Source organism: Phyllostomus hastatus, unplaced genomic scaffold, assembly GCF_019186645.2.
Source record: "Phyllostomus hastatus isolate PE091 unplaced genomic scaffold, TTU_PhHast_1.1 phas_scaffold_755, whole genome shotgun sequence".
Lineage (NCBI taxonomy): Eukaryota > Metazoa > Chordata > Mammalia > Chiroptera > Phyllostomidae > Phyllostomus > Phyllostomus hastatus.
The window spans coordinates 8,148,789-8,167,684 of record NW_025334039.1 but is presented as its reverse complement, the minus strand read 5'-3'; the positions used below and the strand labels follow the sequence as shown (position 1 = coordinate 8,167,684).

General features: G+C 35.9%; 1 protein-coding gene across 6 annotated transcripts in view; it reads right to left on the bottom strand.

Annotated features, from left to right (window-relative positions):
- ANKS1B (ankyrin repeat and sterile alpha motif domain containing 1B) overlaps window positions 1–18,896 on the bottom strand; it is an 830,913-nt gene that overhangs the window by 700,654 nt on the left and 111,363 nt on the right. For all 6 annotated transcript variants that reach the window (XM_045826440.1, XM_045826441.1, XM_045826442.1 and 3 more), the window contains exons 2-5: window positions 16,419–16,499; window positions 6,727–6,883; window positions 3,987–4,283; window positions 1,171–1,246 (exon numbers count right to left, since the gene is read on the bottom strand). In XM_045826440.1, the coding sequence (XP_045682396.1) occupies window positions 1,171–1,246; window positions 3,987–4,283; window positions 6,727–6,883; window positions 16,419–16,499 (611 nt within the window). The remainder of the gene's footprint in view (window positions 1–1,170; window positions 1,247–3,986; window positions 4,284–6,726; window positions 6,884–16,418; window positions 16,500–18,896) is intronic.

Here is an 18,896-nt window from a genome sequence, read left to right as displayed (position 1 = left end):
TTATAGCTATTTTGGCTTATAAACTAAATAGCAAAAGCTGAAAATATTGATTTACAATATGAATCCCTAAAGTATAGTGGTCATGTGATTTATATATTCTATATAATGTCATAAAAATACTTTTAAAATTATAATAATGTACTATGTGAGGAATACAAGAAGTCTTAAAATACTTGAATATTCACAAAAGTTGAAAGAGCATGATTGTTTTGCACTCTAGTCCAAGTACCAAAGTCAAACACTTCGTACTTATTCATGCAAGATTATCATCAGTGTCAGTAACACTCATCAACTACCTGGTGAGCAAACTCCTTGAACTGTGTATCGGAAACACTTTTGAAATTATTTTAATTCTGAAAACATATATTGTACTAAAAACCTTACTATAATGTAGCAAATAGCTTTCACCACCATAAAAAAACGTTCATAAATTTTCAAACATCTAACCACAAGCACAGCCACTTTTCAGGATCTGGCCTTAAATGTTAGTTCACCATAGGAAGATTGTGTATTATATTTATTATTTTTTTCATTTGTGTAAGGGTGTGTGACTAGCAAATATTTCATTGTTTGCCTCAAATCATTCATTACATCACTGTGTTACGTGTCAAGTTCAATATACCTGAAATTTTAACTCTGCATAAACACAATCAAAAGGCAAGACTCCACCAATGTTTCACATTTTTTTACAGAGAATAATAAATATATTAAATATATCCATAACACAAAAGAATCATTGTTTCCAAGTATGAATTTGCACACATTCCTTTTCATCCTAAAAAAAAAAAATCAAACCTCCGTTCCAATTTGATTTCATTTTAATCAGAATATACATATGAAGACAAACAACTGTACTTTTCTCCTTCAAAGCAATCCCTCTAAAAGGCCCCTTTTACATCACTGCAGCTGACAAACAACAGTGACTCCATTGTTAAAATAACCAGGAGAATCTGCCTTAAGGACAGGCAACTCTCATTTCCGTTTACCATAGTTCGCAATATAAAAACCTAGGGAAGTATTATGTTCTTTAATAAACAAAGGAATTATCATAACTTCATGGGGATCAGTTCCTTCCTCTTGTAGAAGGTAGAAATTTCCTTTCACTCCTTCACTCCTGAAATAAAAACAGAACTTGGCCGAAGGAGCTCCGGGGGAGGCCATGACAGTTACCTGTTTCTAACAGAACCCGCACAACGTCCACCTTTCCAAACAAAGCTGCTTCATGAAGGGCACTCCCCTTTTCTGTCTGGAAAAAAAGAAAAAGGAAAAAAGCACAGTTGCATTAGGAATGATTCCAGGTTAACAAACTTCTGTCATTTTATATATCCATACGTATTCTCTGTGATATCAGCACTCTTTGAGAGAAAGACAGTGTGGACTAAAGAACACAGTCCAGTCTCGCCCATCATCCCAGGCAACATCCAGTCAATCCCTGATGTACAGCCACCTAACTGACCTACCGCTGACCCCAGACACATGAGAGAATCAGCCAAGACTGAAGAACTACCTAGCTAAGCTCAGACTAAATCACCAGCCTCAGAATTCTGATCTAAATGCATAGTTATTGTGTGAAGACATTAAGTTTGGGGATAGTTTGTCATGCAGCAATAGCTAACTAATACATGGGGGAGAAGGTCACAGTCTGACAGGAACCCAAAGTGTCTCTGGAAGAGAGGAAATGCTGCCACTGGTTTGGGAATCAAGAAAAAGTCAGAAAACAGACACACAGATCAATGAAACTGAATATAGAGAGACCAGAAATAAACCCACATCTTCAATTAATGTTTGGCAGAGGAAGCAAGCACATACAATGGGCTAAAGCTAGTTTATTCAACAAGTGGTGTTGGGAAAATTGGACAGACACTTGCAGAAAAACAAAACTAGACTGCCTTCTTACACCACACACAATAATGAGTTCAAAATGGATCAAATACTTAAATGATAGACCCCAAACCATAAAAATCCTAGAAGAAAACATAGGCAGCAAAATCTCAGACATAGCTCATAACAATATTGTATCAGATATATCTCCCCAGGCAAGGGAAACAAAAGAAAAAAATAGAAAAATGGGCCTACATCAAACTAAAAAGTTTTTTTAAAGATTTTTATTTATTTATTTTTAGAGAGGAAAGAGAGGGAGATAGAGAGAGAGAGAAACATCAATGTGCAGTTGCCGGAGGTCATGGCCTGCAACCCAGGCATGTACCCTGACTGGGAATTGAACCTGCGACACTAAACTAAAAAGTTTTTGTATAGCAAAGGAGAACATCAACAAAATTAAAAGACAACCTAGAGAATGGGAGGACATATTTGCCAATACATCAAATAAGAGCTTAATATACCAAATTTACAAACAACTTATAAAACTCAACACCCAAAAAATCACACACACACAAAAAGAATTAAAAAATGGACAAAGGACCTGAATAGACACTTCACCAAAGAGGACATACAGATGGTCAATAGACATATGAAAAGATGCTCAACATCGCCAATTATCAGAGAAATGCAAAATAAAACCACAATGAGATACCATCTCACACCTGTCAGAACAGCTATCATCAGTAAATCAACAAACAACAAGTGCTGGTGAGGATGTGGAGAAAGGGGAACTCTTTTGCACTGTTGGTGGGTATGCAGACTGATACACCCATTGTGAAAAGCAGTATGGGGAAACCTCAAAAAATTAAAAATGGATCTGTATTTTGAACCAGCGATCCCACTTCTGGGAATATATATGAAGGAACCCAAAACACTAATTTGAAAAAACATAAGCACCCCTGTGTTCATTGCAGTATTATTTACAAATGCCAAGGTATGAGTAGCCCAAGTATCCATCAGTAGATGAGTGGATAAAACAATTATGGGACATTTACACAATGGAATACTACTTGGCCATGAAAAAAGAAGAAAGTTTTAACCTTTGCAACAGTATGGATGGACCTGGAGAACATTATGCTAAGTGAAAGAAGCCAGTCAGAGAAAGACAAGTACCATATGATTTCAGCCATATGTGGAATCTAAAGAACAAACTGGACTAACAGCAAAACAGAGACAGACTCATAGATAGAAAGCAAGATGACAGCTGGGGTGGGGGGGCAGGGGAAGGATAGAGGGATTGAGCAAAGAGGAAAATGGACAGCACTGTGGTGATGATTGCAGAGTGGGTAATAAGGGGACTAAATGGTAATAGAAAAAAAACTATAATAAAAAATAAAAATTTAAAAAATTTAAAAAAGAATAAAATAGCTTTTAAAAAATGTGGTTAACTTGAGACAGATAAAAGCAGGTTGCCCTTTCTTTGTGGAGAAACAAAATCTATTATCCTAATGTTATCCATCCCTCAAAGCTCAACTCAAACCACATGTCTCCAGTCACTTTTTTCTAATAGCCCTGAGGGATAGTGATTTTCCCTTTATTAGTCATGCAAATACAGCACATTATTGTGAAAAGAGGCCTGGACTTTAGTCAGTAAGTCTAAATTCACATTCTGGGTTTATCAGCTATGTGTCCTTTGGCAAGTTTCTTAAATCTTTGTCCATTTCATCATCTCTTAATTGGAACTTAGTAGTTCTCAATCCCATAGGACATTTGGGAGAATTGGATTCTAAATGCGTTGACATATTAAACACAAGGTACACACTCAAATGTTCAAGAGAATCTTATTTCATACATTCATTCAACTTTGGATTCCTAGTGTGTGCTAGCTACTGGAATAAAGGAAACAGTTATCAATGATACCACACACAACTGGCATCAGGTAGTAATTTTCCCTGTGTATAGCTCTTGAATTAGAATGAGGTTAGAGATTATACTTTATATCTAGACACATATTACCCAACAGTGTGTGACAGAGTGCCTTGAACTTAGGTAGTTACAAAAATACTTGTGAATAATTTGACTAATCAAGAGCAAGTCACTTTCCAAGTGACGTTGCTAAAGCAAGAGCAACGTCACTTGGAAAGCCAAGCTAAACGAAGACTCACCTGACAGCTCACATCCATCCCCGCTTCCAACAGCACCTGAACGACCGCTTTGTGGCCGTTGCGGGCAGCCAGGTGCAGGGGCGTGTGCTTGCGAGTGTTGCAGCTCATCAAGTTAGGGTGCGCACTGATGATCATCTTGACCACTCGAAGGCGTCCGTAGAGTGCCGCCAGGTCCAGGGGTGTCTCCAGCTTGCTGTTCCTGATGGTGGGGTCGGTGAGCTCCTCCAGGAGGACAGCGACCACCTCCGAGTGTCCGTACTGAGCCGCGCAGTGCAGGGCAGTTTCATTTTCGTTGTTCTGTTAAGACGGACGTGGAAGAGGCAAGTTTTCAGAAATTCAATTAGATATCAAACTTTAAACTGAACAGTTTTACACCTGACATGCTTTGAAAATAGGAGTTTATCGATTTTGATAAGTATTCCTCATAGAATTTTATATCTGATAAAAAGTATGTATCATTTATTACACCAAAAATATCACATTCGATTGTTATCACTTCGACAAATATCTAACTTTTCCCTACATTATGTATTCCATTTTCCATGAGTGATAAATCACTTTGCCATGTTAGTCACCAGCCCCGCTGGGCTGAGACGGGCAGTGCCATCTGCACTGTGTACCACGCCTCCACGGTATCCGTTAATAAGAGAGATTAATAACAATTACAACAACATACTCTCAACAGACTGACTTTCCAAAAGACAAATGATTAGTAAATTCTTTCTTTCTTTTTTTTTTTTTTTTTAGGTACACTGATGAAGTTTCAACATGGCTGCTTCCTTACATCCTTAGTTTTAAGACTTCTGTTCAGCTGGTTTCAGGTGGCTCCCCAGGAGACTGTTCTATCATTTAGTTGTAATTTTGATGCGGTCACAGGACAGCATTCACCCACTCTGCCACACTGACCTGTGCCCCCCACTGATTAGTAAATTCTTGACAGGGAAAGATTTGAAGAGAGGTCTCCCAAATTAAGTTTCATTGTATTTTCCATATAAGTAAGAGAATGAAGACAGACTGGTGCCCTAAGAAGAAAGCAAATAGAAACTAAAACACAAAATAATAGAAGTGAAAAAAAGAATCTCTTTACAAAAGACCTTTTTTTATGTTTTAATTGATCTGTTCAGCATCAAAAAAAAGTGTTTCTGTTTAAGACATGCCATTACAGTCTTAATGCCACTGAAAACCTTTGTTTCAAATATGAATGAATTGTAGGGTTTTATTTATTTTTTATTTTTATATCATTTAAAATATATTTGGATACTCTGGTTTCTTTTCAGGTCCTGGGGCGCATGCTAGAGGCAACCGATTGATGTTTCTCTCTGGCATCAGTGTTTTTCTCCCTTTCTTTTCCCTCCCTTCTCCTCTCTCTAAAAATAAAGAAATAAAATGTTAAGAAAAAAAAAGCTTTTTAACCTTGGATTGTTTTCCCATCTTTATTATTTCAGGTGTGCTTTGGGGCACTCGGACAGTTTTAGGAATAGCCACCAGATGGCTCATACCACAAATGATTTTTCAACTTTTGGTTTTCTGAAGAACAGAACAGCCTTCTCGTAAATTTCCTTTTACCCCCCGTATGCTGATAAAGATAGCCATATCTGTCATTTTTCAAAGATCAAATTTACAAGTTTACTCTCATAAAAATATTCTGCATTTTGTAACCTGTAAACACATGTTATTGTGATAAATATTAATAAGACTTCCACTTAATAAAATATCTTTCTTAATTAGTTCTTTCTACAGCTGCATTTTTGGAAAACAAATATTTTTCTTCCCTTTGCTCTTTTATAGCTCATGCTAGTATTACATTTTATTCTGTAGTCTGAATTTCAGCGAGAGGCCTGTGAAGTCTGTATCTATTTGAACAACATGCTAATTATGCTTTATTAGATGTGCTTGCCCTAGAGTAACCTACTTGCATTGACATTGGACAACTGCCAACCTGCAGCTTAATGCCCTGGCTGAAATTCAATTGTTGGACTGCATGCTGGTTTTCAAATATAGTTTTACAAAATGGGAACAGTAGGGGGCATGCAGAGCTCAAGATGTTTGTTATCCCACTGTTTAGGGAACCTTATTTTATTTCTGGAATCGGTGGCCTTATTTATTTAGAATACGGACAATAACTTTCCTTTTTTAATATGTCCATCATGTGTAATGTGGATATTATCTACTTGCAAATATTATGACTTTGTCAGTATCAACTGCTGCTGTGTTTTACTCAACTTACTCTGAGCATATGTACATACACAAAATTTTTAACTTCGTTTGTGATTAGCGACTGTATATACTATATCTTGCATTTTGATTCACAAAATTGTACTTAATGTGAAAGCACTATGTAAATGGTAAAGCACTACATAAATGATAGCTATCATCATTCTTTAGCATTTAAATTTTTATTAAGAAAAGGTCTAATTCACATTCTAAATGTGAATTCCATTCTGTCTTTAAATATTCAGCAACTACAAAATGGTTGCTTATATAAGGCAGGCAAAAAAATATCACAGCTACTTCCTTTAAATGGGATTTTCTTGTCAACAAATATCTTTACGAATGCTCAATTTAGTGGCTCTGTACTGTATACAAATGCCAAAGCATTTTTCAAATTTTCCTGTAGGAAATTCAGCAGTGGAAAGGTCTTCGGCAGAGTAAAGAGAGAAAAAATCAATTTTTCACTGTAGCTTTGCATTCTCAAAAATCTAGAAAAATTGGAGTATGAACAAACATTTCACAAGTGCACCTGTTCATTGACTCGGGAGTGTGATGGTCCGTGATGAATAAGAATCTTCACAATTTCCTCATCTCCCTTCCAGGCAGCCAGGTGAATGGGAAAATAGCCTTTGTTGTCTGCTACATTTGTAGATGCCTCATACTGAAGTAGTTTGACAACGATTTCTCTAAGAAGGAAAAAAAAAAGAAGAAAAATTTTAAAAACACATACAGAAAAGAAGCTGAACAACACAGATTTTATTAAATAGATCGTTATAAAACTATAGTAGATGCTGGCCAGCAGTTTAGAGTAGTCTTTCAACATACTGAGATGTAAAATTGGGTTTAAGGATCTGCTTAATCATTTGGCTACTAACTTACCTGAAAAATCAGCACCACCACATGCACACAAACACAGCACTGACTAACCAAGGAAACTACTTAATAAAATTCATTTGGCAAAATTTACATATATACACACACACACGTATATATAAATGTACACATATATGTAACTGAATGAATTAAGTAAAAAATTTAAAAGCCTACCTCTTCCCAATTTTTAAAAAGTAGTTCTTTTCAGATATCTCATACTTTAGATTAAGCCTAAAGAAAAATTTGAGGTACAACTTCTTTGTTTTTTTATAAAAAAGTTACCACACTACCAAGAGACATTTAGGAAATTTATGCATGATTCCTATTGAGGAGTGGAGTACAAAAATGAGGGTGCAGACAGAGCAAACAACACAATACAAAAGGGACTCTTATGGTCTACGTGCAGTACAGGCCAAGGTTAAAAAAAAAAGGTTTAACCACTTGTCAGCCACGGCACACAATGTACTTTGAATGTGTATCGTTCATACTTCTCTGCTCCTTCACCTTTGTCCTCTGAAGCCTAAGAAATCATTTCAAGAGGGAAATTCATTTACGACAAGTTCTCATAATAATGCAATTTCAGTACATACTCAATATAGCCTACCTACAGGATTTTGTACTAAGTCCCCACTAGGTTTTCCAAGTTAAAATTGTGAATTGTAATACTCAAGCTCCAGATGAATTCATTCATAATTACTAGTGTACTGAACTTTGTAACAAACAATCAAAAACAATCATTCTGAAAAACTTTATTTTCCTTTGGATACATTTAAAAAGCAAATTATATTACTTTCTAAAAGAAATTCTAGATAAATAAACAAACTCATACATATATACATATAGAAAAATATAATATATTCTAAAGTTGTTTTTTATATATAACAAATCACCAATGGTGAAAATGAATGTAACAAAAGAGCAAAATTTAAATATTTCATAAAGCCAGGCTTTAAATGTAACAAATGAGAAAAGCTGGAGGAAGCTTGAATAGAAGTTACAACTCTGACAGCCCCACCGTAGGCATTTAGAACAAGTCATGCAAGATGTGTCTTTGTGGCATGTGTATTGTTTAGACCTAAAATTAATTGAGACCCTGTAGGCCTAAGAGAAACTACTGCCCACTGTACCCCCAACTAACCAGGAATTTAAATTAGCGGCCTTTCCCGTCATAAGAGTTATTATTTTGACCTATCTATATGACAGGACAAACATCTCATTACTACTTTTTACTGACAAACATCTGGTCTGCTTTTCGGATCAGCAAACGTCCTTCTTCCCTTCTGAAGCCTCAGGAGTCTAACCACATTCCTTAGCCCAGGATGTCATATATACCTCACTTTGCCTGTTTGTCCCTAAACCTCTCCTGTGTGGTGGGGCGGGGCAGGGAGAGTCTCCGACTCTCCTGTATGTCAAGTTTCCATGTATGCATCTATAACTCAATTTGATTATTTTTCTCTTGTTAATCTGTCTCTTGTCAATTTGATTAAATCAGTTGAAAGAACCTATGATGGGAAGAAAACATTTCTTCCTCCCCCATACCACACACACACACACACACACACACACACACACACACACGCCACACATGATACAACACCAAATTACAGTGGATGATGAAAGACATTGCCTTGAATGTGGCCTAATCTTGTGAAAGGGGGCAGAATATACGGCCCCAGAATATGCCTGTTTGACATAAGGATTATTTTAGACTGATTACTTTTAAGAATGGGGAGGGGCTCTGAAAACTGAGACGTTGCTCTTTTATAAGAGACTGGACATTCACACGGGAAATCTCTATTTGTCAGGGTGCCTCCCTCTGTGTACTAAGAGGAGAAAGATAACTCAATCTCTAGAAACTTTTATCAGTGGAGAAGGCAACTCATGCCTCGTTTGTACTGTGCTTTTTCTGACAACCTCCTGCAACTGGCCTCCCCTCACTCCTCAGCATCTTTTGCCTTTAGCTGGGAATGGTGTTGGAGGCGGTGGCTTGGACACGTCGGGGGAGTTACTCAGTCTCTCTGGGTCTCTACCACATACACAGGAAATACACATTATTAGGCTTCTGCTTTCTTTCCCTCCTGTTACTCTGTCTTTTTATTATGGGAGGAGGGGGTGTGAAAGAGGAAGTCTTAGCCAAGAACGTAGAAAGATAGAGTGAAAGTTATTCCCCCCCCCACCCCCGCACACTTGGAACATTGGACTTAATTGACAAATGCATGAAATCATGATGAAATAATCAAGAATATGTGGTTGAAATATTTAGGAAGTTCCAAGGAGTCCTCAATTTTTCTATTAAGACGTCAGAGAACATTAGGGGGTTTTTTTCAATTCTATTTAAAAACCAGTGTAGTTTTACATCTCATTTTAGAAAATTTGAGTTTGAGTCCCAGCTCTACAAACTAATAATATCTAATAATATGACCCTAAAAAATTATTTAGCCTCATTTTTCTTCTTCTTTTCTGTGGGGGATATTGCGATAATAATAATGCCTACTAGTCAAGACTGGTGAGATTTTTAAATGAGATCAGAACAGAAGCCATTTGATAAATAGTAAAGCACTATACAAATATTAGTTCTTGCCCCAAGTAAAATTAAAATCCTGTAAAAGTGTAAATGCCTTCCAGGAAATCAACTTTGCAGAAAAAAATCTGCCAATCAGAAGGACACTTGAAGGTTATCCAATTCATATACTTCTCCTCTCCTGGGCCATGTAAGAGTTATTATACAGGGCCTTCCATTCTGAGATAAATAACTGTAATGAGGTAAAAAGGATTCAACAACTATGAATAGTAAAAGCAGATAAAAATCAGAAGGTCTGGTTTGAAGCACCAACTCTCTACTACTTACTAACTTGGTTTCTTTGGGCAAACCAAATAATTTCTACCTGTCTCTCAGATATTGTTGGAATAAATTTAAATTTTACATCTCTGTGCCAGTCTCAAGTGGTTGTTGGCATGAATTAAATGAGAAACATATGACTGTAAAATTTCACATAATCAATCACTATTCTCAAAGCAGACTATTGTAATATTGAGCAACTTTTTTTTAACAGATGTATTTCAGAATTTAAATAAAAGGCAAAATAATACCAAAGGAAGCACAGTTAAATTAAATACCTGTATCCAAAAGGTAGAATTCTTCCTACCACAAAATAGCCTTCTCTGAATTTATGTATTAGAGAAAGATAATTACGTGAAGGGTTTGAATTTTATTTCCTATGCCTAAGAAAACTGAATTATATATACTCTGAAACTTCTAAAACCATTTCCATTCAAAGCGTAAAAAGTTTCACAAGATCATCAATCCTGTTTTCCTTCACTGTCATTCAGAATTTCATTTGTTCTTTCACTCATTTTTTGTAGGCTTTTTCTAATAATGCATGTGATATGCATTCATTCTTTATTTGTCAGAAAGATTTAAGATCTGGTGAAAAAAGTGACTTACTGACCATTTATATTGTGCATTACTTTGTATATGCTGTGTATTATTTTGAGTTAAAGGCTATTAAAACCCAACAGATTCAGGGAAACCTCTCAACTACCTAAATTTGAATTGCAAAGGGGGCCTAAATCAGAAAGAGAGCAATTACCAAAGACATCTTTTGACCTAAGAATCTTGTTCTGCATAACACGGCAACCTTTGCTTTCTAAACATCTCCTCTCACCTGCCTATGCATGGCCTTCCTCCCCTGTGTGTCTCCAGGCCTCTACCCCTTATTTAGCTCAAGGTGTTATATAAGCCTCAATTACCTGGCTGCCTTTTGGATCTCACAATTTTATGGAGCTCCTGAACATATGTCATTAAATTTGTTTTTCTTCCTGTTAATCTCTCTTACATCAACTTAATTATTTAGACCAGCCAAATAACCTAGAAAAGAAGAAGAAAATATTTTTCCATACCTATACCACTATCTAATATCTAAATTAAAAAACAAAAGATATGTATGTTTATACCATGACCGTTGGTAAACAATAAGATCCTAATGAAATACTATTATTTTTATTTGTTTTTTAAAATGTTTTCACTTTATGACATTTGTTCATTTTTAAGTATAAACCTATTTTTAAATTTTTATTTAAGTTCATCTTTTCATCTTACTCAGAGAGATGAGGCAATGAACTGGCTGGTCTCAGATTTCTAATGTAAAAATGTACATATGAAATATAAAGTTATATCTCTAATTAAGTAGTACCTGGCTTACTGAATCATAACAACAAATTGTCATTAATCTTTCTTCTGCCGTATCTATGTATACGCCATGTAATATGAATTACACGGGCTTCTTTTATACAGACTCATTAAAATTAAATTTCAGGTCCTTTCTATAGTATCTACACTAGATGAGTAGTTAACACTAGGATCCCACCAAATCAATATTTTCTTAATTTTTATTTAAGTTGCATGTTATATACTTTAGAAGTTATCAACAAATAAACATGTTGAGTACACTTGGCTATCTAGTATAAAATATTAAGTCATATTGATGAACAATGCCTATAGAATAGCAAGTGGAGAATTAATCCCTATTTATCTTAAACATAAATGGTACTTTTTCTTTTTTAAAAAGATTTTACTTAGGTATTTACTTTTAGAGAGGGGAAGGGAGGGAGAAAGAGAGGGGCAGAAACATTAGTGTGTGGTTGCTTCTCAAGTGACCCCAACTGGGGATCTAGCCTGCAACCCAGGCATGTGCCCTGACAGGGAATCAAACTGGCAACTCTTTGGTTCACAGGTCGGCACTCAGTCCACTGAGCCACACCAGCCAGAGCTGGTACTTTTTCTTACATGCAGCATTTGATAAGTAAGAAACAATATCAAGCCCTGGCTGGCGTAGCTCAGTGGATTGAGCGCGGGCTGGGAACCAAAGTGTCCCAGGTTCGATTCCCAGCCAGGGTACATTCCTGGGTTGCAGGCCATAACCCCCAGCAACCGCACATTGATGTGTGTGTGTCTCTCTCTCTATCTCCCTCCCTTCCCTCTCTAAAAAATAAATAAATAAAATATTTAAAAAAAAAAGAAACAATATCAAATTCTAAAGTAAATGTGATTGATGGGATCATAGGAAAAATAATTTCATTTCCCAGAAGCTAAACAAAATATCAAATAAATTTAATAATAATCCAATTTAAGTCTCTGCAACATTTTGCAGATTGAGGTTGATATATATAAGTTTGGGTAAAAATAGGAATTTTAAAAGTATTGATTTTTGTTACTATATTTAATTTATTTTGTTTGCTGATAGATGTAAATATATTGCTGATTAATATGAAATGTTTTTAAGAAGTTTCAATATACAGTCTGAGTGAAATTAAACTAACTGGGAAAATTCAAAATCCACTTATTTTTTACCACAACAGCGACTTTCCCTACAATTAAATCACTACCAGAGACATTTATTTTGTTCCACCCTCCCTTGCTTGTTGGTAGTCAAAAGAACTTTGAAATAAGTGCAAATCATCATTACATAGATACAATATTAACAAAACTAATGAAATTCTCAAATTCATGAAGGCTCTGCTGATTTCAAACTTTCTTGAAGATTTACTTCTCCCTAACAATAATAAAGTGGCAAATTTAAATAATTTAAATTAGGGGACTTATCTGTAATAAGAATTAGTATCAGAAATAACTTATGATCTATCAATAAGGCAGAGCAAACTTCTACTTACTGAATTATCTGCTCTTCTTATCATCCTGCCTACAACCTCCCTCCGCTCTGAAGCCCCAGGCGCCTTACTTACAACAGCCTTAGCTCAAAGTCACATCGACTTCACTTTAACCTTCTGTCTTTGAGCCTCTCACATATGTGGGGTTCCCATATGCATTTGTTTAGTAAATTCGGTTATTTTCTCTTGTTAATAATTTGTCTCATGTTGATTTGATTATTAGATGAGCCAGAAGAATCTAGAATGGTAGGGTAAAATTTCTTCCTCCCCCACACTAGTTAATGAATTACTATTCAGAAGAGAATGTAGAAATACATGAGATAGACAATGGACTCTCCATATTAAAAGAGAGAACTGATAATAGATAGGTCTGTAGCCTATCTACTGAAATGACCTATCTATAATTGTTGCTAGTGGACTTTGCTCCACTGACCATGATTTTTGTATCATTTGAAGATAATGATTTTCTAATATGCCATTACAAATAATCCAAGAAATCATCAATAGAGTACATTTTCTATTGTGTATTGATACGGTTAAGCAGAGATGAACTGTCCAATTTAAAATAATGTATTTCGGGTATAAAATGCTGCTTCACTGTGGACTAACTAGTGTTAATAAAGAAGTGCTACCAATAAAACATACAAAATAAGAGAAACTGGGCTTAATATACAGTAAGAAGTATTTAGATAATAGGTTGGCAGCAGGAAAAAAGCCTGTGTTCAAAGCAAAAGAATTAACTACGGGACCCTGTAACATTACTTCTAGCTCTATGATTCCATAAACGTTAGCCTAGAAATCATAATGCTTATGGAAGCAATCTAGAGCCAATGGCTACAACAATAGCAACAAGCATGGAAATGATGTGTTTCTATGCTGACTGCTAAGGCTTCCTTGGAAAGAATATAACATGATAAATTGTTCATTACCTATGCTAAGCGAAAATAGCAAAGACAAAGAAAAGAAAAACCATTCTTCTCTGGCTCTGAGACATATTCTATGACATTTTTTTCTCCTTCAAACATCTTTTCTTAAGACAACAGTAAAATTAGCATTCCATTAATTTTACCATTGAAAACAGCAGTTGATGATAAAGGGAGGCAGCCCAGAAATACCTAACGTGACAGAGAAAAGCCAGCAAGAGGTTCAGAAACTGAGGTGCATACAGCCACAAAAGGGGGAGAACGCAGAGCATTGGTAAAATCATACACTTTGAACTACAACACTTAGAGTCTAGACATAACCCCACCTTATATCTAAGTGGCCACTAAGTCACTTATCCCGAATGACCTTGTTTCTCCACCTATAAATGAGGGAAGTGAGGACAGCAGGGTAGAATAAATTATCTTTAATTTTAAAAGTCCATTGTTTATTTAAATGATTTAAAATAAAGCAATCTTATACTCCACATGAAAATCCAGATTTCAGAGTTGTAGCACCTTAGTGTGTAACTGACCCACAAATAGTACTAAAACACTATAGTATAAAATAGTATAACTGGTAGAAACAAGGAAAAATATCTAGTCTCTATATTCGGTACATTAAGCTGAGGCCTAGTGAGGTTAATTAAATGGCTCAAGGTCATATAACTAGCAGAGATGAAATAGGATTAGAAACTTCCTGCTTTTTTCCCAATGCCTGTAGAATGACACCAAGTAAAATCTCTCTAGAAAGTGTTAAAAAGAAAAGATAAATGACATCTTCAGTTAGGCAAAGCAGAGATGTAGAATTCTCCCAGAGTACCTGCAATTAAAGAGATCTTAAAAAAATATCCAGTAAAATCCCCAATCTCTTTGTGATGATCTTAATGAATGCCCTTCAATCCACTTAAATTAGCTTCACTTTGTATGTAACTAATAGAAACTAAAAATTATGCATTAGGCTATAATTAGGCCACAGGGAAATATACCTCAATGGCTAGAACTTCTTAAGCCATTATGGATAAATCAATAACATTTACTAAGCATTTCAAATCAAGGAGAAATATGAATGCTAATCCATTTTGGGACAATATTATTTTGAGAAGTGCTTACACTGCCACTCTGAGAGAAAAAAGGAAAAGTAGTATAGGACAAAAGGTCAGGCCTGAGATCTTTGTCCATTATTTGCCAGCCTGTGATCCCAACTGGAACTTCAGGGAATCCAAACCTAACATGCCAAAGAAGCCATCGGTGTTGTACACCTCGGGCTGATCTCATTTGGCTCCGTTCCTGATGACCCAGGCACAAAGGAAAACATTCAGGTGGTAAGGATCTGTACACGTTTTCTACTCTACTAGTTGAAAAAGACCTGGCAAAATAAAATGGTTCTAAGTTAGAAGACATAAGACAATACAGAAGAGGGAGTGGATGAAAAAGAAAAATGTAATTTGGAAATTCTGCTACTAAGAATCCAAGTGATGAAACATTAAGTTTATGATAGTTGATGCAATTCTGATGGCTCTTTACAGAGAATAATAATTTTAGATTTATGCAATCAGTTTTAAGATGAAAAAGGTGTAGTGATAAATAATAACAAATATGATAAGTTTCTTGAGTGAGAACTTTAGGGTCATAAAATGTGATCAAGTATGATTAAGTCCCTTGTGTCTCAATTCAAAGTGAAAAAAAAAAAACATTTAGGTGGGAAAGCAAAAAGTAAGTAGCATATTTTATATTAATTTCTTTTAGATTTTATGTATTTATTGTTAGAGAGAGGGGAAGGGAGGGAGGAAGATAGGGAGAGAAACATCGATGTGCGTAACACAGATCTGTTGCCTCTTGCAAAAGGGGAGGGCCTGCAACCCAGGCACGTGCCCTGACCGGGAATCCCACCAGTGACCTTTTGCTTTGCTGGACGATGCCCAACAGAGTCATACCGGTCAGGGCAAAAGATAAGTAGCATTTTTAAGGCAGTAATTACCACATGTGAAAAACTGAAGTGGAATGAAATAATCCATATCTGGGAAGACCAAATTGGATTATTAGAACAAAGAAAATATAGGAGGAAGAGACACGTGAAAAGTGGCACTTTTTTCTGATGGGGAAGGACAGAACATCTACATCATCCAGAGGACACCTCCCACTTTGACTCTGTCACTAAACCATAAAGTTACCCAGCTAAAACACTGGAAATGAAATGGTTGCTATGGTTACACATTCTTTCACTCTTCATACTGTATACTATCACATTATTTGAAACATAATTCCATAGGGTTAAACAAGTTTAAAACCAGAAAGGCCATCATAAAGGGGGAAAAAAGGCATTTTAGCTAAATTTGAAGAATTCTGAAGTGGTTCATAAAAGCACCCATGGCTCATAATAGCAAGAATCGATTAAGATGTCACTCCCAGTGAATAATTCCATGTTAGGTGAAGACACCAAAGGTAAGCTTGTACTAAATGGCTTTATCCCATCCCTCCCCAAAGCTACACATGAGTGACATGTCCTGTCACTTCCTTCACTCTCCCTGGGTGACATCTGACGATCTCAGAGCAATTCTCTCAGTTTATACTCTGCATATAACCATCCTCAGCAACTCTGTTACCACGTTTCACTTGCAGGTGTTGCTACCTGATGCCTCTCCAAACTCATGTAAGCCCAGGGGACTTAGGGCAACAAGAGACGACTATCATCAGACACAATTAACTTCATCACATGTAACTAAATACAAGGATTCCAGTCCAAATAAGTGGCACTTACTTATGTCCATTTAAGGCCGCATGGTGTAAAGCAGTGTAACCCGAACTGTCTGTGCAGTTCACATTGGGGCCTCGCCAGATGCTGCAAACAGAGCACAAGCGCAGAGTTAACATTAGGCAGGACGGTGCTTTAAAACACAAAGATGCCTGACGGTCCCACTGCCAACAGCAGGTCATATAGGAAGATTCTAGTCATGTGAAAAATGGTCACCATCTTTCACACCGCCCCCCTCTGGAACAAAAACTTCATTTATTTGAGGCAGGGAAATTATTAGGGAATATAACTAACTTCAGAAATTATTAGCAAATACAGGCCCCCTGCCATATATTAAAATCTGGATCCAACATTTCCCTATTTATGTCATTATTAAATATTGGAAGCAATTAAAATTTAGCTACTATATTATATACTAAAGAATAAATATTTATGACATCTGCCTCTTCCCTTTTAACACTCATTCACTGAGATGGCAGTGATTTGAAGAATTTCTAGGATATTTTAACATAATAGGAAGAATATTCTGGAAATAACATGTAACTATACAAAAGTCCATTTTATCCTTCATGACTAAAATTACAGAAACAATTTATAGCTTTTGAATAAATAAGGCATTGAAAGACCCTTTTCCAGAAGTAGGCCCAAAAAAATGACTTTATCTAATGTTCCTGATGATATTAAAGCCATCGAAACTAACATCTAATGACAAGCTAATTCATGTATTCACAAAATATTTATTGTACCCCAACTGCATGTCATATGGTGAGCTAGGCACTGAGAGTACAAAATCATAACTTAAGGCCCTTCTGTACAAGAATAGAGTCTAATGGGGAAGACAGACATATAATAACAGTTACAAAGTAGTCAGATGACTGAAGTGCCAGAGAGCACACAGGCTCCTCTGAGAAGAAATGAGTAGCTATTCTGAATGAGAATCATAACTGACTTAAACTAAGGTGGGATGGGCAATAAAAGTCAGTGGAATGTCCTTATTCAAATGTTGATTGAGAGGATAAACTTTTTTTATTTTTCAAGTTGACATTCAATATTATTTTATATTTGTTTCAGATGTCCAGCATAGTGGTTAGACAATTATATAATTTATGAAGTGATCCCCCTGATACTTCTAGTACCCACCTGGCCCCATACACGGTTATTATAATACTGACTACATTCCCTGTGATGTACTTGACATTCCCATGACTGTTTTGTAGCTTCTTAATCCTTCACCTTTTCCACTCACCACCCCCACCCCCAACCCGTCCTATCTGGCAACCCTCACTTTGTTCTTTGTTTCTATGAGGTCTATTCCTGTTTTCTTTGTTTATTTTGTTCTTTAGATTCCACACACAAGTGAAATTATATGGTACTTGTCTTTCTCTGTCTGACTTACTTCCTTAGCATAGTACCGTCTAGGTCCATCCACATTGTTGTGAATGGGCACTACCAGACGGTATGACTGTGATAAAGCTCTAGTAAACAAGGCAGATAGTATGGTCTTAGAGTTCAGATAGATCAACAGAGCAGATAAAGGAATAGAAAGTCAATTTAGACCCACACACACATCCAATCGATTTTGATGAAGGCACAATGGCAATTCATTAAAGAAATGAATTATCAAAAAAGTGTTCTGGGACAAAAGAATGTCCTCAGGCCACAATAAATAAAAAGTGTCTTGATCCATACCTTGTCAGATCATATACAAAAAATAACTTTGAAATGAATCATAGATTTAAAAAGTAAAACCTGACACCATAAAACTTCTACAAAGAAAATGTAAGAGAACATTTTTTGTGACCTTGAGCTAAGCAAAGATTTCTTGGATAAGGCACCAAAAGTGTGAGCTGCATGAGAAAATCTGACAAATCAGACTTCATCAAAATGAAGTGTCTGCTTCTCGGAGATGCTATTGAGAGAATGAAAAGGAGATGAACTGGAAGAAAAAATGTGCAAATCACATTTTCTAATATGTTCTTTGATCTGGAATAGAATTTTAAACCCCCAATTTCACTAATAAGAAAATCAGCAATCTAATTTAAAAGTGGGCAAAGATTTGAACAAATCCAACAAAGCAGACATACAGATGGCAAGTAGGAACATGAAGAGGTGCTCACAGCATTTGTCTTTAGAAAAATGAAAATTAAAATCATGAGATGCTACCATAAAAACGCAACTAAAAAGACTTCAAACACCAATGTTCACAGCCATATAAATCAACTACAACTCACACACTGCAGGGGCACACGTAAAATAGTACCACCATGCTGGGAAAAAATTCAGCCATTTCTTAAAAAGTTAAGCACACACCTACCCTACAATCCAGCCATTTCGATCTAGGTGTTTAGTCAACAGAAATAATAGCATATGTCCACATCAAGACTTATACAGAAAATATTCATTACAACTTTATTTATAATAGCTCCAAACTGAAAAAACCCAAATATCCATTAACAGGCAAATGGATAAACAAACTCATATATC